The following is a 22702-nucleotide window of genomic DNA, read 5'->3' on the forward strand; positions in this document are numbered from 1 at the left end:
TTCGTGATAGTTAAAACTAGCAATATTGACTATTAAAACTATCACTATAAAAGTTTTCATGACAGTTATAAATAATCGTTAAAAAAAAATTCATGTCAATCTTTAACTGTCGTTAAATACTAGTTCATGACAATTTATAAACTGTCGTCTTTAGGTATTTATTGACAGGATGACAAAAATATTTGATTGTTTTAGTGACACTTATAAATTGTAATTAAATGACTTTCTGTGACATTTATTAATTGTGATGGAAAATCTATTTATGACAAAGTATAACTGTAGTTGTAAATTCATTAATGACAATTTTTCAAATTTGTCATCTTCTCCTCTTTCTTGATGCCTTAATAGATGACAATTAGATAATTGTCATGAATTATGTTAATGACAGAATTTAACTGTCATTGAAGGCCAACTTTCTACTAGTGATAGCTAAGTAGCTACCCAACTTTCTATTTCTTATTTCTTATTTTTTGTTTTTGTTTTTATTTTTAGTTTCTCGTTTCTTCTTTAGGAATGATCCCTAATGGCTCACTTAATACATGATATTTTACCAATGTTAATTATTTTTAATATTTATAAATATAGATTTTGAGATTTGAATTAAGATTTTTTTTTGTACAAATTATCCTCAATTAATACCATCTTATTATATTTATTTAATGTTATTGAAATATATTATTTTATAAATGAATTAATTGTCATTTAATGTAACTTTTGTAATTATTATTAAATGGTTATATTTTAATAAAATATTCAACAAACATAGAAAGTATATTAAATTTCATTATTGGATTTTAATTACCCCAAAATTTGTTTTCAAGATGCACTGATAGCTCACGAATTCTCCATCCCCATTTTCTCTGAAACAATCTATTTTTCAATCACTCCGGCAGCGTTTTCCTTCAATCTCCAATTTTTCCGGCCATTTTATTTCACTATTTTTGGGGCAACTTTTTAGTTTCCAATGACCCATCCTTTTCTGGCGACCCATTAATTTTTCTAGTGGCTTAATTTTATTTCTCGACAATCCATTAATTTTTGCAATATTTTATTTCACTTTTTCAGCAACCATGAGTTTTCGAACGATATTTTGTTGATGTCGAAACTTGAATAGCAGCGTATTAGTTACTACATTTTGAAGCCCCATTGACTTTCAAAACAAATTTTGTAAACTTGTCAAATCTCTTTTGGGTTGAAATAAACACCTAAACAATGACTTGGGAAGCTTAATTACACTATGTTATCCAATGGATTTAAGATAAATGAGAGTGACAAAAATGTGTCTACGTTAAAATAATAGATCAAGATTGTGTCAATGTTTGCTTATATGTAGATGATATGTTGATAATGGACACAACTAGAAGTATCATTGATTCCACTAAGGAGTCGTTTGTTTTTCGCGAATGTAGATGTCTAGAATTTCAGATGCCCAGAATTTTAGATTTCAAATATCTTCAGATAACCATGTTTGTTTCGTAGGTAAATTTATAAGGATATTCTCGAATATTTGGATAGTCACGTTTGTTTTACGGGATTTATTCTTGGGAATGTGTTAAATTTATAGAATGTTCCAAAAATGCCCTTACGAATATTTATATAATTTACAAGTTCATTTAATATAATAGATTTATTCGAAATAATTTAATTTTTAAAATTTTTTATATACTATTTTGTAGAACAAATTAATTCAGTTTAACTTAATATATATTTCATTTTCAACTTTAATAGTTTTCCAAAAAGGCAATCATATAATTTATGCTATAATTGGCGAAATTTATTTATCCTATCATCACATTATATTTTTTTAAGAGGAAAAATACCACATGTATGTTGGTCGTAGAAAAAATGTTGCTTTAAAATTATATATTTATGATAATAAATATTATTAATAATGTAATTCCTTCAAAGTATTAAAAATAAATGGAGATATTATATAATTCAATTGCAATTTATTTTTCATGTAAATCTAATGTACAAATATATTTAATAGCATAAAGTTGTTTATCAGTCATGAGCACGTTAATTTATTTTAATTATAAATTTAAAATATTAAAATAAAGAAGGTTAAAATATTAAAATTAAAAAAAAATTGATGAAAGAAAATATATGGAGAAAAAATGAGGTGCAAAAATGTAAAAAGTGAATGTCCCTCAATATGGGAATCTTGGAAACCCGTGTTTCAAAATGGCATCCAAAACCTGTAAGATGCCTCCCGTATGGGCATCCTAGGATACTCAGACATCTCAAGATTCTCGGGTATCTTACATTCCCGGGTATCTTGGAATTATTAGTATAAGTAATGACTATCAATTAAGTCAGTCTTAACCATGTTTCTAGGATCTCAGCATCATTCTCATTTAAATATAGTACTAGTTCATCTATGTACTCCTTCTCTCGACGTTACAATGCTACTAACAATTTTTCTTATAATAAATGGTTATACAACTTTTATTAGTTTATATGATTTTATTATTAAAATATTATGAATTTATATTTAACTTTTTAGTATTACTTTTTTATTATTAACTAATATCAAATATTAGAATAAGAATATTTTATATTAAATGATAATTGTTCTAATAAAAAAAAAGTATTTTAGTTGATGAAATTTTATTTTAATTATTCATTATTTATTAATATTAAATAGATTGTTATAATAAAAAATATTTACATCAATAATATAGTAATAAAATAAATTAAAATATATTACCATTTTAATTATAAAAATATTAGTACGATAATGTATTTGTAATTAGCTAAAAAGAAGAAATGTGCATATTAGTAATTGTTATATATCTTATTCCAATTCTGATTTCGATTCCGGTTCCCGACAATCTTAACAAATGAATTCTAATTCTGATTCCAGAAAATTTATAGTAAATAAAATCAAAGGAATGACATTCTCATTCAAATCGATTTGATTCCGATTGATTTTCATTTTAATTCCTAGTAAGTAAATACAATCTTATTACTTTACTATTAAAATACTATAGTTGTTTAAATTTCATTATTAATTATAATCGAAGAGAAAATCATAAATTTTAGAATTAATTTTAGGAATAAATTGACAAAATTTTTATATTCAGACTTTTGCCTTTTTTGTCATTTCAATTTTATGTAATAATTAACTTCACTATACTTTTAAAGGTTACAATGTTTTATAATGAAATATAAAATCATAAATTTTAGAACTAATTTTAGAAATAAATTGACAAAAAATTTTATATTCGAACTTTTCATATTCTTTTCTTGGTTAATTTTAAATTATTAGTTTCAATGTGCATTTCAACTTTTATTTTAAAATTGGTTTAATTCTTAAAAGTAAAAAAAAAATGAAAAATCATGTATTCTTTTTTCCCCAAACAATGTTTAACTATTAGAGTCCTATAATTTTTCAAATTTTATTATTAATTATAATTAGAGATAAAGCTATAAAATTTTAAAATTTAGGACATTATTAAAAGTAAAAAAAATCATAAATCATAAATTTTAAAAGTCAATATTTTGAATAAATAATATAGAGATTGATTTAGTAATGACAAATTTATGAATGCATCTAATTATTAGTTTCAATATATTTTTATATTTTTATTTCTTTAAACATTATTTAATTATTAAAATACTCTGATTTTTAAAATCCCATCATTAATTATAAGTAGATTGGTGAGGGTTGTCGAGACCCTTCAAAATAATTACTGATTTTACTAAATCTAACTTGTAGAAGTAGTGAGACTAGGTCGAATCCCAAGAAAACCAAAGAAATTAATTTCTCAAAGTTAAAAAATGGGGGGTTTTGAATTTAAATTTTAAAATTTAAATAGACAAAGGAAAACAAAGTCAAATTTTTCCGGTGTGACTTTCATCCAATTGTAATCTTGATCATAGGCTTTACACAAAATTGGTTTCTTAATTCAACAACTTAGTCTACTTACTCGGGACAGCTGTGGTAAGTTTTAATTCTCCTAATTTAATTAATTTAGAACGAGCATCAAAAGTAAATCTTATTAATTAATCAACTGGGTACGATAGTGTTCCATATTAATCAAAGAATAGCATTAAGGATAATGAGAATTACTAAACCAAAATTAATTAATTTGAGATAGCTACAACTTAATTAATTTTATCCATTTGTTTTCCTAGAATCTATTATGTCAGCTATGTAAACATAGAAAAGTCATAAATACACACACATAAGCCAACCCCTTGCTACTTATTTCAATAGCAGCCCGAAAATAGTGGAGAACTCACCTATTCATGACAATTACGGATCACAAACTCATGGATAGCAGTAGAACAATTAATATAAATTAAGGCGTCAATTTAATTAATATAAATTGTTCATAAATAATAAAAACAAGAAACAAAAAATACTTGAAAAAGAAGAAATCTCTATCTAACTTGAGCCTCCCAAACTTACAATCGGACTTGAATCACCCTTGAGTTGGAAGAATTAAAGTCTAGCCACTCATGGTAGAGGGAGAGAACTTGAATTTGGGAGAAGAGAGCTTTTCGTTGGAACTTGAATGATGGATCAATAAGACTTCTTATAGAGATTAACTTTATCCTCTTTTAAAGATGAATTATCTCTAATAAGAAATTCCTAACTAATTGGGAAGGTCATTTTTAAAAGAAAACAAATTAAAAGAGTTCCTAATCAATTTAAGATTATGTTTCCTACTTTGATTATATCTCTTTATTTACAAAATATCCTAAAAATTCATAATTGAAGCGTCCTGCCATAATAATTGTTTTTTTTTTTAATTGTTGTCTTGACAAAGGTAGAAATATTGAAGATAATAAATGAAAAAGGCCCAAGGTTTAAGTATTGTGTGCAGAGCAAGAGGGAAAAAACTAAAAAATTAAGCTCAAATGTGGCTTTCTAAAGGAAAATGTAAAAAGGTTGGCCTTTTAGAAGTCTGAAATTTGGGTAAGCCTAAATTGCCCTTGTCATATTAAACCATCACTTCAAATATGTGGTCACAAAATGTATTCATAAGCAAGTTCTAGAATAATCATGCTAAGTTTGATCACATTCATCAAGAAAAATAAATAGAGCAAGATGTAATATGTTGCTCAAAGGCTCAAAAAGCTCACTTGGGTGTGTAAATTATATCAAGTCTAGTGCATTTTTCAATCAAAAAAATCAATGAGATACTATCATATAATTTTCAAAGAAAAACACTAATCATGCTCATCAACTTTCATGCATAAAAAATTCAAACCAAAGATGCATTCTTAACATATAAAGCATTCAAGGATATTGATCAAAATATCAAGGTTTCAAAAGGAGAAAACTGTGTATATGAATTAAGACATACTAAATCTAAAGCATGAAAAATATGCAAAAGTTTTTGAAAGATGACAAACATCTCCCCCACACCTAAACTATACGATGTCCTCAACGTATAACTATGTAAATCCCTCACAGAGGGAAAAGAGAAACTTCCCTGATTTTAGAGCTACTTGGACCGAATAGTTTATAATGTTGCTGGTGGGAAAATTGTAAGCATGCTCTAAAGTTGGACTTCTTCTTTTAATAACTAAACAAAAACCAAATAAACCAAGTGAAAGAAAATAGAAAGACAAAAATATAAATAAAAAAATAAAATAAAGAAAACATGTGGGCTGCCTCCCAATAATGCAACTATTTAACGTCAGTTTGCTTGACGGTGTGCATAAATATTTCAATCATCCAAAGTCTTACTATACAATTAAAGGTGTCATTTTATTAATGGAGGCAGAAATTTCAGTATTTAATGGTTCTGTCAACCCTTTGACACCAATATCATCATCAATTTCGTTTAGACTAGACTTTTCATCTCGCTCTTGCTCGTGATCAATGTTTTCATCTGTATTAATATCCTACACGACTAGATCATTCATGTTATTTTGATAGAGATAATGTTTATCATTTATTATATCAAAAGTATTAAATCTTTTAGTCTCTCTATCAGACTTTAAGGGGATAACATTTTCATCTTCATTGATCTTTGTATTGGTTGTTTCTATGGATGGTTGTTTTGGACCTTCGTATTTCTCCGGTAGATTTATTTCCAAGATAGCTAATAAATTATCACTTACCTTTATTTTCTCTTTTTCCTCGTTTTCTTCTTTTGAATTAGTCAACCTACCGGGAAAGGGAGGTAATGGAGTGTAAGATGAAAAAGATAGAGGAGGATTGAATTTTATCCCACATTCTTTAGGAGAAATTTCCTCATGTTCTTCATTATGCTCATTCTAACTGTTTCCGGAGGAATATCCTCTTCATTCCTCAGCGTAAGCATGCTAACATTCTCCAACTGATTATCCTTTCCAGAATCTTCCAATTTACTAATTGGGGTAGCCAATTGAGTATTTTAGTTCTCCAAACTCCGCCATTCTGCTTTTGTTTCTTTTTGAAATAGAAGAGCATTTGTTTCCATTCTTTGCATGAAATCTCTTCTTTCCCGTTGAATTTAGAGATTATTGTTATCAATACTCTTAACAAGATCTTCTAAAGACATTAGTGAGTCTTGTGTAGGAGGTGGAGGTGGTTTAATGAAGTTTTGATTTCCATATGTCAAATTCGGGTGATGTCTCCATCCATAATTGTAGTGATTAGAATAGGGGTCATACTGAGGAGATTATAAAATCGCAAAGAAAAACTCACACATATAAACCACTGAATCATGGTACGTTGGTCAGGTTTGCGGGTTGTTTCAAAGCAAAGCATGTGTAAATAACATGGACTTGTATAACCTACTTTATTTTCCCTCTTCCATTTTTTCCTTTCTTTCTCTTTCTCTTTCTTCGGCCCATCATTATTCTTTTCTCTTTTTTCTTGTTCTGTGTTTTTTTTTCTTTTTCTTTTTCCTCTTTCTCTCTCTTCTGGAGAAGAACCTTTCCCCACATCTTCTCCTTTCCATTTTTCTTTTCCGTGTCCCAGCCGCATGTACCCATTTTTCCTTTCTTTTCTTTTTTTTTTCTTTTTCTTCTTTCAATCTCATCGGCGGCCGGTGTCTTGTTGCAGCAGCAGCCTACTACAAGTTGCACGACAAACCGGTGCTAGGGTATTGGGCAGCTGGGATACACGATCGCCGGCAGACAGATCAACAGGCAAACCGACTAAATCTGGCGCATTACGTCCGGCGTCTCGATCTACAGAACCGATGTTCAGTAGTTCCTCCACCGTCCGGATTTACAACATAGTGTGAATCATCGACGGCGGTGGCACATCTAGAGCTCACGGCGACGTGCAGATCGGAGCTGCAGATGGTGACCCGAGCTCATATCCGAACGCATGGCGACATTGTATCCCTCCACGGCTTCACAAACAAATCTGCAGTCGGAGGCGCTGCATCTTGAACCCACGGCGTCGTTTGATCTTCACGATCATGACCATTTCAAACTGCATGTATCAGTCCGATCTGCACGAACAGCGCGCACTCACCATCTCATCGGTCGATCTTCATTCGGGCATCAATCAGATCTGCGTTGGCTTTTTGCTTTACTCAACCAGGTCCACACCCTTCAAACATCAGCAAATCTGGAAATGTTTAATACAATAAGTCGCCAACACCAATCCTCCAGAACTAGGAAGACCTCATGACATGAAAATGTTGGAATGTAAAATAATATGATTGAAAAATATGAAAGTTAGAACTTATCTTTCTCTATTTCATGTGGTTCATGTTCATCTCGAGATTGGATCTAGTGATCACATCAGAATAGAGATTAGAGATTTGAACGTGACTTTCTGGATCGTAGCTATGGAAGGAAATTGCTTTCAAATTGTTGGAAAAATTTTAAGATCAAATAAAAAGATTGTTGTGCCGTGGACGAAGCCACTGCCTTGAAAAGCAATTTCGGCACGACCTTGGTGCTATATCGTATACTTGCTGGTTGCTTCCCAAGGTTAACACAACTTCGAATCCAGACGTGCGAGGCTGAATGGAATCGATAAACGTGCTGAGAAAAGTTTTCTTTATATATTTATAAACAAAAACAAGACTTTATTTATATAGAAACAGTATGCTATTTTTTGTTGTTTTAAAAAATAGTAAAGTTAAAAATAGCATACTCTAAATTTATTAACTTTAAAAATAGCTATAAGACTAAGTCTAAGAACAAATTAATCATTCCCAACATATGATAGAAAATATATTGTAAACAAAAGACTTAAGAAAAAGAATTCGTCATGCAACTCATGCCAAACATATAGACACGATTTCTTATCATTTATATTATTAATACCAATACAATAAGGTCCCGTTTACTTACCCGCAATCGTAATCAATGAATGAAAATTTTGATTCCCTTTGATGGTGTTTACCATATTGTAAGAATGTAATCAAATGGTGGAACTCACCTCAAACTTTGTAAACCTATTACATAAAAAGGTGTAATCCCATTACACTCCTACAACCCCATCAATCTCAATCTCATTCTCATTCCTGATTCTGTGGACCTGTATATATATTATAATTAATGTATCACTTTTATTCTTTCTTTCTCATCTATGGATTAGATCCATATAATTTTTAATTAGATTTTTTTATACTTTTATAATGTCTTCTTCATTTATACTCCAATTTAGTTGATGTGATTTTATTATATATATGATAAATTAATATTTATTAATATTAATAAATTTTTTAAATAGATATTATTACTTTTAAATATTAGAATAATAAAACTGTTATATTAAAGTTTGGTTGTTCTGATAAAAAATATTTTATTTGATGTAATTTTATTTTATTTTAATTATTCATTATGTATTAATATTAGATAAATTGTTATAATAAAAAATATTTACTATCAATAATATAATAATAAATTAAATTAAAATGTATTATTATTGTAATTTAAAAAAGATTAATACAATAATATATTTGTATATTAGTAATTGTCATATATCTGATTCCGATTCCGATTCCAGACAGTTTTAGTAAACAACATCAAATGACTTCTAATTACGATTTCAGAAAATTTCTGGTAAACAACATCAATGGAATAACATTACGATTCCGATTGATTTCATTACGATTGATTTTCATTACGGTTGATTTGCATTACGATTGCAGATAAGTAAATGTGACCTAAGTATTTATAAATTATTTAAGAAATGTGAAAATTTCCCCGAGATGTTGTACTAAAAAAAATCTAATAACTTTATCATATTCTTTGTTGGACGATAAAAATAGTCTTGTCGTGTAGAGAACAGGGAAAGGACCAACTGAGAAAGTCTCCTGAAACCATCTGAAAGTCTTCCCTGAAGATCATTTAAGGGAAGAACGACCGTTCATACTTGATAAATGTCTCCCGACATGCCTAACTGTTGGTCGAATCCATTGTTGAATTCACCAACCTATAAATAGAGCACTTCACTCACACATCAAGTATAACATTCTAGCTTGGTCTCCATATTAAGGTTGAACTTAAATTGACTTGCGGTCGGAGTATTTGCTTCTCTTGTGTAGGTCCTTTCTTGCCAAGTGACACCAAAGCTCTTTCCGACACTCAACTCTTTTTAGTCAACCAAATTTGATCAAGTTTGACCTTGATTGATTCTATTGCACAAACCTTCTTAATCTTAACCATATTTTCGTTCATATTGACATATTTATTTTTGCTCACGTCAATTGTTAACCACCATTGAAAATTTCTTTTCATAAAAAAAAAAACAAACAAAAACAAAAACTATGAATTTTTTTCTTTAAATAATTATTTTTTAAAAATAAATGACAAAATTAATGTAGGTTTCAAAGTAATTACAAAAATAGGATAGATAAATCGCTGGGCTGTTATTTGACCAAAGTCATAGGCGTAGGTTGCGATTTCATCGTAAATCGCAGTCATTACCCACCACTACACTAAAGTTGCAGCCATTGACTGCGACTTCTCCTTGACGTGGCCCTAGGTGGAGCCACTAACGGAAGGCTGCAACTCTTTTGTTCTTTTTTTTCCTCTTTATTTTGAAATTGGAATTTGTTTGGCTGTGAAGTTTGTTTTCTTGTTTTCTTTATTTTGAATTTGGAATTTGTTCTTTTTATTTTTATTTTTATTTTGATTTTGGAAGCTCACCAATATCACTTTGTTCTTTTTTTTTTTTAATTTTATTTTAAAAAACTAGAATGTAAGAAGAAAACTAAATTGTATAATCTTAATTTTCTCCGTATTTAGAAAATAGATCATTACCTATAACATGATGGAAATCTCCCTATAATGCAATAATTTAAAACAAAATAATTATAAAACAAAATAAAAACTCTAATTATCCATACCCCAGAGTTAGAAACGGACTCTAAATCCCAAACCAAAATCTGGGTTTTGTTTTAGGGATTAGTACATAGATGGTCTATTTAGGAGTCCTAATTACGTAAAAGGATGGAAAAGTATAGAATTTACACTTTTGTCTAAAATAATTCCCAAATTAGATAGTACTCATAACAAAAATTACTAATATATCAATCTCAAAATTAAATCATTATTAAAATATCAAATTGGTAAATCATTATTAAAATATATTAAATCCTTAAAATCGTGCTAGTTCAACCTTCCAAAACTGAAAATCCTAAAAACCCCAAAATTTCGTAACCTCCTTCTTCTCCCTCGATTTTCTTTCACCGTTCCGCTTCTTCTCCTCTGCAGCATCTCATTCCCGAACAGAATCTTCGACGCATTTCTCCGACGCATATCATTCCCGTCGCTGTCTCCGGCGGCTTTTTCTCCTTTGTTTACAGAACATTTCACTGTCGACCTTCGTCGCATCTCATTCCGTTGGTTACCATTATACGGTAACATCGTCGCTGTTCATTCGTCTCTGGCGGCTTCGTCGCATAACCATTTCAGTCAGTTCCCATTATATCTTAGTTTATGCTATATTTAGGTTTTCAATTTTGGACAAAATCGAGGTATGTAGTTCTGATTGTTTATGCTATATTTAGGTTTCAACTTTTGATAGAATCTCTTACTATCTGGTTCTATCATTTATAATAGTGTATATTTGAGTATATATAATATATATAGTGTTTAGAGTAGGATATATAATATATCTCTAATTTTAAGTATCTTGATATATACCAGTGAATCTATCATTTATTGTAACCAAAATTTTAAGAATTATAACCCGAGCATACGGACTAGTTTCCATGGAAAAGGTATTTGGTTTTTTAGTAATCACAGAGGATTTTCAGCATTACATTGTTCTTGCTAACTGGAAGAATTTTAGCTAGAGTTTATACAAGTATATTTTTCTAATTTCGTTGGTTCTGAATAATGTATATGTGAGGATACATAGTGTTTAGAGTAGGATATATATTATATCTCAAGTTTTATGTATCTCGATATATACTGATGGTGATTTAAAGTTAAGAATCTAGTGGATATATACCGTTACTGATTTACATCAATACATCCGGATAAATTTTATATCTCACAAAGTTCAGTCTATGTTATATCGGATATATTGTATATTCAATATGTTATACTTTATACCATGTCTTATAGAATTTCATATTGGCTTTCAGTTAGGATTGTTTGCCCTGAAATGAGCCTTTATTAGTTTAGATGTTTTATGTAGATATATATTAGTTTAATAACGTTAACATGGTCAAGTGCATACAATATGAACATAATTTATACCCATATATATGAATAGCTAAACTGTAATTTAAAACAAGAAAATAAAATTCATTCATACCCATATTTCCTTCAATGTATATATAAACGGTGTTTTCCTTCAATATTGACGTAAATCAATACATGCTCCCTTTAATTATCTTCTGTTAAAGGATAAACAACACCAAAAAAAAAAGATACACATTTGGAAAAACAAAATAAGAAGTGCAGTAATCATAACAAATCATAAAACTAGATATATAATAAATTGTAATCATAAGAAATCATAAAACTATGTAATTGCTTATGACTTGAATGGCAGTGGAAAAAATTGATGTCAATAACACAATAAGAGACTGTGAATGACAGTGGCATGCAAACAACATACTTCTTCTTTTTTGTTTTTAACAAGTGCAAACAGCAGAATGTGAGAGGCGTGCAGACCAATACGGGTATTGAAATATGGGTATGACAACTGTACCAACCTGAAATATTGAAGCAATCAAATATTAACAAAGAGAAGCACTGTGGTGAATTAAGCAACGTAGCACTGTAGCAGTGAACAAAGATGCATGAATCGGAAGAAAAAAAATGTTACAAGTAGCAGAAATCGGAAGAAATGGGGATGATGAGATTTTGATATTTTTTTAATTAATAATATTGGTAAATAAAGAAAATCAATCTTTTTGAACGATTTCGAGGAGTGAATTAAGGAATTTGAATTGAAAATTAACATGAGTCCACATTAATTAAATGATTGTGATATTAAGTTATGGAAATAACTATTTTATATTTCAAAAAATCAAAAAACTATAATAAATGAACATGCAATCAGTAGGGGTAAATTTGGAATTAAACTAAAATCCTAGCAGAAATCTAAAAGTGTAAAATTATAAAAATTTAGACATTTATGTAAATAAGTTTCTAAAACACCCCTCCGAAGATATTATCTCTTTGTTTTAAAGCCATCTATTTGGCGATGTAGCATCATCAAGATTCCAAAGGAAACCGGTTGTTTTTTTAATGAATTTTTAATGAAGAACAAAGAAATAGTAAAGCCATTTTTATTATAAAAAAACCTTGTGAATGAGGATTTTTTTAAATGATTATTTTTTAAAAACAATTGACAAAACTTACCTTGATTTTTATGATTTTATTAATTTAATAATTTTTATCGATTTAGTTTACATTAAATTTAAATGTTAGTTTATAGAGCATATGAAGATGAAGCACCAAAAACTAAATAACATTTTAATCATCGAATTGTTTTAATTTAAACTTTTAGACTTTAAATGACATTTTAATCCAAATTTAAAATATAATAATAAAAAATAAAAAATTTAATCACATCTTAATTAAATTTCGCAATATTAATAAAATAATAATATAAAAAATTGAAATAGAAATAAAACAGAAACAAGGTTGAAGTCGCGTGCAATGTCTGCCTAGTCACCCGTTACGTCAAATATACACGATTGCACGGTAGTTTTGACTTTAATTTTGACCCAATCTATTTTTGTTTGAAAACCTAAATTAGATTTGAATTTATTTATTTAAATTACATTTATTTGTAGTTATTTTTAAATTAACATTATTTTTGTAATCTATTTTTAAAACTAAATTATTTTAGAACTTTTTCCCAAAACTACCCTTGCAAATTTGCCGGTTCAGATTTCCGAATATCCTTTACTCTGTTCTTTTGCCCACCCCAAAGAGAAAAAACTCTGTTTTGCCGCTCGTTCTTCGTTCCCACCGGCGTCCCGGTTCATCTTCTCAAAAATCGACTCGAATTCCCCTCCGAAAAATTTACAGGTTTTTTTTTCTCAATCACAGAAGTCTTTTCATAGAATCTTTCTTCGATGGTCCTTTGCAATGTCAGGCTGTCTTCCACAGGAAGTTTTATTCAACATCTTTCTGAAACTTTCTCCCAAAACCCTTCTACTTTGTTCTTGCGTCTCAAAATCATGGCAATCTGTCGTCACTAGTCCAATTTTCATCGCCGCCCACCTCAGCCGGACTTCAACTCTCGACAAGAAATGCCTGCTTCTCAGGCGGTGTTACGGTACCGGAAGCACGAAGAAAGAGCGCTATTCGCTTCATTTCGATACACAGACATTGGATCTATACCTGGAATTGAAGTTCCCGTTCATCAATTGGAATGAGAATTTTAAGTTAGTGGGTATTTGCAATGGATTGGTTTGCTTGTCAGGTCTCGACATTCTCTTGTGGAATCCATCAATTCAAAGAGTTGTAGCTCTTCCTCGGACCAGCGATATTACCACCATCTGTGGTGCCCCGGACAATTATGCACTTGGATTCGGCTTTGATTCTCGTGCCAACGATTATAAGGTGGTTAGATTGTTATATTTCGAAGATAAGACCCTTTTTAATTATAAAAGATCTCCTAAAGTTGAGTTATATGAGGTTAGAACAGGTTCATGGAGAGTAATTGGCAACAAAGCTCCTCGCTGTGAAATAGTTCAATCAGAATGGAGGCAAGCTTTTGTCAATGGGGCAGTCCATTGGGTTGCTTACAGGGAAAATAGCACAGGTTATAGGTGTTTCATTTTGAGGTTTGATACAGTTGAGGAGGGCTTCAGTATAATAGCTTTGCCAGAGTGTCTGGTTAATCACTCACCATCTGATTTGAAAGTTGCTATGTTAGGAGGAGCACTTTCCATCATGGTGTGTGGCTGGCATTGTTTTGATACATATGTGTCTTCTGTTTGGGTGCTGCAAAAATATAACGTGCCGGAGTCTTGGACTAGATTAATCATTCTTGATCCATCACAGGAGTTGGGAATGGTGTTGGGACTTGGGGAGAATGGAGAGATGCTAATGGCATCTAAAAGAGGAGAAGTAGTGTTGTACGAACCAGAAAACAAGCTTATGAAGGGTCTTGGAATTTATGGTGCTGAAGATTCCTTCTGTTTAGATACTTATGTCGAGAGCTTGGCTTTACTGAATGAAGGGAAAGGAATATTGGAAGAGGCTGAAGTTTACAATTAAGTCCTTATTGTGGTGGAAGCTGATTGATAATAACGGTAACTATTCGTTTCTCAATGAATATTAGATCTCACGACACTCATTTGGCATGTATATCTATGTTGTTAATAATAGGTTCTGTATTTTGTGAGCTTGCATATGTTATGTTGGCCTCCTGTTTAATTTGAAATATGTTGATTGGTTCCTCATTTCAGTCAACGTTTTTGGCAAAATGACATGAAAATAAAATAAAAGGTCTAAATTTCTGAGGCAATGATAAAGTCGAAGGATTTCGTTGTTTCCATCTATGAAATCACTGCCTCTGTAAAGCTCAAGCTTATGCTGTATCAGTTATAGAAGGGAAAGATAATGAGGATGTAGAAAGTGAAAAGAGTATTTAAGTGTAACATTTGAAGGTTGTCTGGAGATTTGGTGGTCTTATCTCTCTCTTTTCCTATTCTTTTTTTCTTCCTTTCCACCTTGATCTTATATAGCATTAAAAATTTCTCTGGATTGTTGATGATGACCTTTGTTTGCATTCTTGAAGCTTCCTAATTTAGCACGTTCATTGATACTTAAACTTAGGTAAAGCTTTATTGCGAAGACCTCGGTTATACTCCTTGCTATTACATTAAGACAATTTATTCAAGTTGACATGATGAGAATTATTATTTGGAAGGTGATGTTTGATGCTTAATATTTTTTCCCTAAACTTCCTAAACGTCGGGCTTAAGGAATATTACTGATTGAAGCTTATTCAATAGTCAGGAGATTCCTTGGTGATGAATTGAACTACTCTTACATTTGATTTTACTTTTAAGAACTAAAGAAATATTTTATCAAATAATTATTCGAGTGAATTAGTGTTAAAAATAAGAACCGAGTTAGTAAAAAGAGCTTAGAGAGAATGAGTTCAAACCATGGGCACCTACCTGAGTTACTTTGGCAACCAAATTTATTAGGGTTAGGTAGTTGTCCTGTAAAAATAGTCGAGGTGCGCATAAGTTGGCTTGAATACTCAGAGATATTAAAAAAAGAAAAAGAAAAAGGTCATTCTCCACTCAATAGCTTTGTTGAAAGATGCAACAAAAATCAACTCAATAATCCACCTTGGTTTGGCTAAGTGGTTGAAGAGACACAAATGAAGGTGGCTTCTGAGATCCTAGGTTTAAATCATGGTGGTCACCCATCTAGAATAATATTAAATATCATGTGTTTTCGAAAGAAAATAGTTGTAGGTTAGACAATTGTTGCAATGAGATTCATTGAGGTGCATATAAGCCGGTTTGAATGTTGGAAATAAAAAAGAAAATGCATGTAACAAAGGGAAACATGATATGTTTTCTTTTTTCTATTTTTGGAACTAAATTTTAGACTCTTTATGGTAGATTTTGGCTGCTCGAGGGACATAATTTGATCAAGGGTAAAATACACTTTTAGTCCCTCAGTTTGAAGATAGGTTTCTATTTGGTCCCTGTGTTTCAAGAAGTGACAGTTTGGTCCCTAACCTTTGAGAAATAGTTCTAAAAGGTCCCTGAAGTTAAATTTCCGTTAGTTACACTAACGGAATGTTGATGTGGCATGGTAAATTATATATTTATTATCTTAAAATTATAAAACAAATTCTTTTCCATATTCATCTCCTTTTTTCTCTCTCTTCCATCCTCTTGTCGAGACCGTGACCCCTTCTATCCCCTCTCTTCCTCTACTCGTAGAGAAACCTTGTTTATTGTGGAGTTAGAAGATGATAGTGAAGAGAGGGAAAGAACAAATAGAACAAGCTAACCAAACTACCAAATTCCTCAAGAACTCCAACAAAGAACTCAAAATTAAAGAGAAAAATCAAAGCTGAACACAAGCTTCCCTTCTGGAAGGAACATAAAACAGAGCCTCAAGATCAGGGGCTCAAATGGTCATCTCCTTCCCCTCTCTCATTACTCCTGCTTTTCTTCTTCGGCTGCGGTGGACATTTTAGCGCCACCGAGATCCGGCACTCCCATCGTGTTGGCATCGTATACTCTTCCTCGTAATTTTCATTCCCCTGTTTCGCGTCTATTCTCAAAGAAATTAAAAACCTTATAGCGCCGCCGCTCACGGTGGCGAGAGGTGGAAGAGAAATAAGAGAGGATGAATCGGAGTCGGAAGTGGCGGAAGAGAGAGGGAAATGAAGGGGTCACGGTTTGGAAAGGGAGTGGGAAGAGAGGGGCAAAGAAGAGGAAGAGAGAGAAAGGAGATAAAAATACAAAAAAAAATTATCATATAGTTTATAAATAATAAATATACAATTTACCATGTCACATCAGCATTCCGTTAGTGTAACAAATGGAAATTTAATTCTAAGGACCTTTTAGAACTATTTCTCAAAGGTCAGGGACCAAACTGTCACTTTTTGAAACATAAGGACCAAATAGAAACTTATCTTCAAACTTGGGGACTAAAAGTGTATTTTACCCTTTGATCAAATAACAAGTGTGAAAAGACTGATACTAGGTGGAGTTTTAGTATGGAAAGGAACTAAATTCCCAAGGATATGCAAGCTCTCTCTACTTTGTCTCGAACTTAAGACTCTTCACACTACAACTTCTAGTTTTCATTGCTTCCTAAGAGCTATGGGAGGCCGTTCGTGCTGGTTTTATGACTTGAACAGAAAAATAGAAATAAGAAGCAAAAGTAGGTTTGATTACTTGAAAGCCAAAGCTTATATTATTCTTTTTTTTTTCTCTTTTCTGTGGGTAGTTACACGTCTAAGGTTGTATTCATGTTTAATTAGATTTGATTCTATTAGGAAAGCTTGGATCAACCGTAAATTTGGAAGAAAATCAAAGGAGAACAAGGTAAATCCAAGTTAAAAAATTGCAATTCTGTGAGCGTTCTGTAAAGCAGGCATTGCTGTGATTATTCTGAGTATTCCTTAATTACCTAATACTGGAAATAAATATTTATTATTTTTGTTATTTAAATAAAAGAGTGTAGCAAAAAAAGAAGTTCTTAATCTGGATTTATGGACTAAAAGTTGTGTAAGGTTCTAGTTCAACAGAGTGAGGGAGAAATGATGAAGGTAGGTAATTAGTGAATGTGGTTTAGGCTTGAGTGATCTCAAGAGGGAGGGTCCAAGTATCTCGAACGACTTGGAGATTATTACAATCCTTCTATCCTTTTATGTTTCAATCTATTTTAGTTATTTGGATTCTATCATTTCTATTATGCTCATGTAGCAACCTGGTTTTCATCTAAACCAGGAATTCCATCAGTATTTGAACCAAAAACACTAGGAAATTGATGAGCAGTTAAAATTAAGAATTTAGTGAAAGTACTTAAAAAGCATCTGTAGTTGAGAAGTTTTATCTGATGATGTATATTCTTAAAAATGGCAGTTTTGAGGTTCAGTTTGAGAAGTCTGACTTGTGTTAATTTTTGCGATTCTTATGCTGTTTCTGGGGATGGCGGGTTCTGGAAGATCAAAATAGACTAGAAAACATGAATCTTGAAAAAGAAATCATTTCATTTGGATTGGCATTTCAAAAGACATGAGGTTGGAAGCAGGCACAAATTCTACAGGAAGGAAAGGACAAAGGGTATAACCTTATTCTTGGTCTGAATCTGGAAATTTTGTAGTGAAATGAATCAATTGAGCTTGTGTAAGTTGAAGTTAAGAACCATAGAAAAAGCCTTTTGAAGATCTGAAACTACACACTCATGTAATAGCTTTGAACCCAGAATTTGACCTTGCCTGAATCAATGGAGCTTGTGTAAGCCATCTTAATTTGAACTTTTTTTGGATAGTTCAATCAAGAAATATAGGTAAGATTAGAGTGGACTGTGTTTGTGATTAAAAGTTTCAGATTAGTGTAAAAATCAAGTCATGAGACTCGAGACCTTGTTTCTGAATTAGGTGTTTGTTGTTTCAAATCTCCAACAAAGTTTATCCGAATCGAACCTGTTGACTAATTTACTGAAAGTGGTTGGATTCTCTTGTTTGTTTGTTTTCTTTTTTGGATGAACTATGTCTACATAAATTTCTAATGTGCTTTGATGGATGAATCTTGCTTTTTAGTTTGAGTTTTGAAAATGTAACCTTTTATTTAGATGGTTATAACTTATAAATCAGGTGCTTGATATCTTAAACTTTTATTTAGATGGTTATAACTTATAAATCTTGCTTTTTGCATTTTACTTCATGTGGTTAGAGAAAAGAATTTAAGTTATATGTTTGTTTCTGTTACATAGCGATATATCATTGGACTCTAATACCAATTATAGAATCATATGACTTCACTAGACGGGATGAATAGGGTTATTTACCCATAAATTAGAACTTTTTCGTAACTTAATCTGAAATTAAATATAGAAGCATCCTTCAAAGGTAGGTATGCAATTCTTGATTGCTGGTTTAGAGAACAAATTCTACTAACTTGAGCATCAGAGCTTGCTTCTTCTCTTGTGCAGGTCTTACGCTCACCTTGAAATCCTATTCCACCATTGCTCTAGGTATTCAACTTTCACACGAGAACATGTTGAATCAAATCCAAATTGATTATAATAGTTTCACTTTGTCTTTTGGAGGAATTATAATAGTTTGAGATTAAATTGTCTCTAGCGACTACATGATATTTCATAAATGTCTATTATTGTAATTATTTACAAATCTAGATTTCGAGATTTGAATTACAATTTTTGTTCCTCAAATCACCTTTAATTAATACCAACGGTTACATTTATTATATAACTTTTAATATAATTATTTTCCATTTACGATTAATATTGTATTTACAATTAAGATTCTATATTAATTAACAATAATTATTAATTAATATAGAAAATTTATATTAAAGGTTAAATCTTTTATTTTGTATTTGAATAATATAGATTTACTATCTATTAAAAAATTTCCACTATTGTGGATGATGGGTATTAAAAAGTTTCCCAAATTCTTCATAATTTTTTCAATTTTTCTCTAGATTCAAATGTCACAATATTGTGGGCATTGGCTTTTTAATATGCTCTATAGTATAATGAACATATATTTGTCTAATGTTAGATACAAAAATATTAGGTTATATAATATACATCTTAAAATATATGATATGTTGTATATATCCAAAATAGATGTCATATACCTATATAAAATATATATCCAACATATACTCCATAATAATATAACTCAACATATACTCGATAACAATATAATATAGACTCTCCTCGCCAATAACAATATAATATAGACTCTCCTCGCCAACGATGACCTTCCATAATGATATAACTCAACATATACTCGATAACAACATAATATAGACTAGACTAACGATGACCTTCAATGACTGCAATATCTCAACGGCTGACCAAGAAGACCCTAGTGATGATCCATGGTGCCATGACAACGTATCTCCCTGACGACTCAAATCAGCGGTTATTTCCTCCTTCGGCGACTCTATAGCAACGTCAACACAGCTTAAGAAGACAACCTGTGACACTCAAACTAGATTTACAACCTTTGACAATGCTCCACAAACAACCGCCCATGAACTCGTCGATTGACGTCCATCAACGATCAGCAGCAAGCAGCCCATGAACGTCGACGACATGATCGATAGTGAGCAGCCTACGAATGTCCCTTCATCTTCTGTGTGTATTTTTACAAACCTAGCGGCGGAATAATGCTTATTCTAATTTCTCAAAATAGGTTAAAATTTGTCAAAGAGAACAGAGTTAGATGTACTAATAACTTAACATTTTTCAATATCCTCCATTAATTTTATGGCATCTACTACATTAAATTTAGATTAAAATACTATTTTTGTTACTCTAATTTTAGATTTTGTTTATTTTGATCCTTATGGCATGTACTACATTAAATTTAGATTAAAATACTATTTTTATTATTGTATTTTTAGATTTTGTTTATTTTGATCATTTTAAACTTGAAAAGTTTAAAGTTTTAATATACATTTTAAACACTTATTAAGACTAACTAAACTTGGTAATCTTTTTCAAAAAAAAAAAAAAAAAAAACTAAACTTGGTAATTCTATTTTATGAAGGGACGTTTTGAAGTAATCAAAAGCTCAATAACCCTTCCCACCGTTGGCATCCCTGTTCATCTTCTTCTCCAAAATCGGCGCGAATTGCCCTTCGAAAATTTACAGGTTTCTTCTCGATTAAACAACTATTTTCATTGAATCTCTGTTCAATGGTCCTTGGATCTTTGCAATGGCAGGCTATCTTCCAGAGGAAGTTCTATTTAACATCTTTCTAAAACTCTCTCCAAAAACCCTTCTTTTCTGTTCATGCGTCTCAAAATCATGGCACTCTCTCATCGCTTGTCCAATTTTCATCACCGCCCACCTTGGCGGGACTTCAACCTACAACAAGAAATTCCTGCTTCTCCGGCGGTGTGACGCTACCGGAAGCAATAAAAAAGAGCAGCTATTCGCTTCATTTCGATACAGAGACATTGGATCTATACCAGGTATTCAGATTCCCGTTCGTCAGTTGGAATGGAAATTTTAAGTTGGTTGGTATTTGCAATGGATTGGTTTGCTTGTTGGGGTTCAACATTTTCTTGTGGAACCCATCAATTCGAAGAGTTGTAGCACTTCCTAGCGATATTATCACCAAGTATTGCGCCCCAGGTAAATGTGCACTTGGATTCGGCTTTGATTCTTGTGCCAGCGACTACAAGGTGGTTAGATTGTTGTATTTCGATGATAAAAAATCTCCTAAAGTTGAGTTATATGAGCTTGGAACAGGTTCATGGAGAGTGACTGGCAACGAAGCTCCTTGCTGCCAAATGGTTAAGTCGGAATGGAGGCAAGCATTTGTGAATGGGGTTGTCCATTGGGTTGCTTACAGGGAAAATGGCACAGGTTATAGGTGTTTCATTTTGAGGTTTGATATAGTTGAGGAGTGCTTCAGTATAATAGATTTCCCAGAATGTTTGGTTAATTGCTCACCCTGTGACTTGAAAGTTGCTGTGCTAGGAGGAGCACTTTCAATCATGTTGTATGTCTGGTATCGTTATGGTAGTAATTATGTGTCTTCTGTTTGGTTGCTGCAAAAATAGGACATAACCGAGTCTTGGACTGAATTAATCAGCTTTGATCCATCACAGGAGGTTGGTATGGTGTTGGGACTAAGGGAAAATGGAGAGATGCTAATGGCATCTAAAAGTGGAGAAGTAGTTTTGTACAAACTAGAAAACCAGCTTATGAAGGGTCTTGGAGTTTATGGTGCTGAAGATTCTTTCTGTTTAGATACTTATGCTGAGAGCTTGGTTTTACTGAATGTAGGGAAAGGAGTCTTGGAGAAAGAGGCTGAAGTTTATGATTAAGTCCTCAGTGTGCTACAAGCTGATTGATAACAATGGTAACAAATTTCTCAATGAATATTAGATCTTACTCCTTTTGGAATGTATATTATGTTATCACTAATAGGTTCAGTATGCTGTAAACTTGCATATGTTTTGTTGGCCTCCTGTTTAATTTGGAATATGTTGTATGGTTCTTCGTGGTCATTGTTTTTGGCAAAACTGACACGAAAATAAAATAAAAGGTCTAAATCTTTGAGGTAGTGATAAAGTTGAGCAACTTAGTTGTCTCCATACTACGAAATCACTGCCATTGTAAAGCTCAACCTTACACCGATCAGTTATAGAACGGACAGATAGTAATGACGTAGAAAGTGAAAGTGTGTAAAGAAAAAGTATTTTTGACCCTTGAGTTGGGAAAAGGCTTCTTGGCATGCTTTTTCTAGAGACTTGGCACTCTTATTATTCTTTTTCTTTTTCCTTTTTCATGCCTATCGTCCACCTTGATATTTTATAGCATTAGAAATATTTCTGGATTTTGTTGGTGACCTTTGTTTGAATTATTGAAGCTTCCTAATTTAGTATATGCATTTCGATACTTCAACTTAGCTAAGAATTATTGTCAAGATCTCAGTTGTACTAAGTTGATATGCTGAGAATTATTATTTGGAAGGTGATGTTTGATGCATAATATTTTAATATTATTTCCCTAAATTTCCATAAGGTCTGGCTTAAGGCATATTACTGGTTTAAGTTATTTCCTAGTGAAGAATTGCTCTGGTGATGTGACACCCAAGTAGAGAAAATGGGTACATGA

At 31.5% G+C, this 22702-nt stretch overlaps 1 protein-coding gene and 1 pseudogene across 5 annotated transcripts; both read left to right on the forward strand.

Annotated features, from left to right (window-relative positions):
* The first annotated feature begins 13280 nt into the window (after positions 1-13280).
* LOC111025356 (F-box protein CPR1) lies at positions 13281-19304 on the forward strand. 5 transcript variants are annotated; one of them, XR_015790399.1, is made up of 3 exons: positions 13281-14642; positions 17369-17417; positions 18041-19304. XR_015790399.1 is itself a non-coding variant. In XM_088123231.1 (2 exons), the coding sequence occupies exon 1, from the start codon at positions 13471-13473 to the stop codon at positions 14605-14607; it is 1137 nt and encodes a 378-aa protein (XP_087979357.1). In that variant the 5' UTR covers positions 13281-13470; the 3' UTR covers positions 14608-14642; positions 17369-19304. The 5 variants fall into 5 exon arrangements, 4 of the variants coding, with proteins under 4 accessions (XP_087979357.1, XP_022158900.1, XP_087979359.1 ...); XM_088123231.1 differs by having other exon boundaries at positions 17369-19304; XM_022303208.2 differs by lacking the exon at positions 17369-17417 and having other exon boundaries at positions 17958-19304.
* A 1328-nt stretch (positions 19305-20632) lies between these two features.
* LOC111025357 (F-box protein CPR1-like) lies at positions 20633-22148 on the forward strand (annotated as a pseudogene).
* The last annotated feature ends 554 nt before the right edge of the window (positions 22149-22702 follow it).

Source organism: Momordica charantia (assembly GCF_013281855.1).
Source record: "Momordica charantia cultivar OHB3-1 chromosome 4 unlocalized genomic scaffold, Mcharantia_2.0 BLBB01000004.1, whole genome shotgun sequence".
Lineage (NCBI taxonomy): Eukaryota > Viridiplantae > Streptophyta > Magnoliopsida > Cucurbitales > Cucurbitaceae > Momordica > Momordica charantia.

Excerpts from the sequence above, each read along its gene's own strand:
- LOC111025356 (XM_088123231.1), top strand. The coding sequence starts at position 13,471 with ATGTCAGGCTGTCTTCCACAGGAAGTTTTATTCAACATCTTTCTGAAA.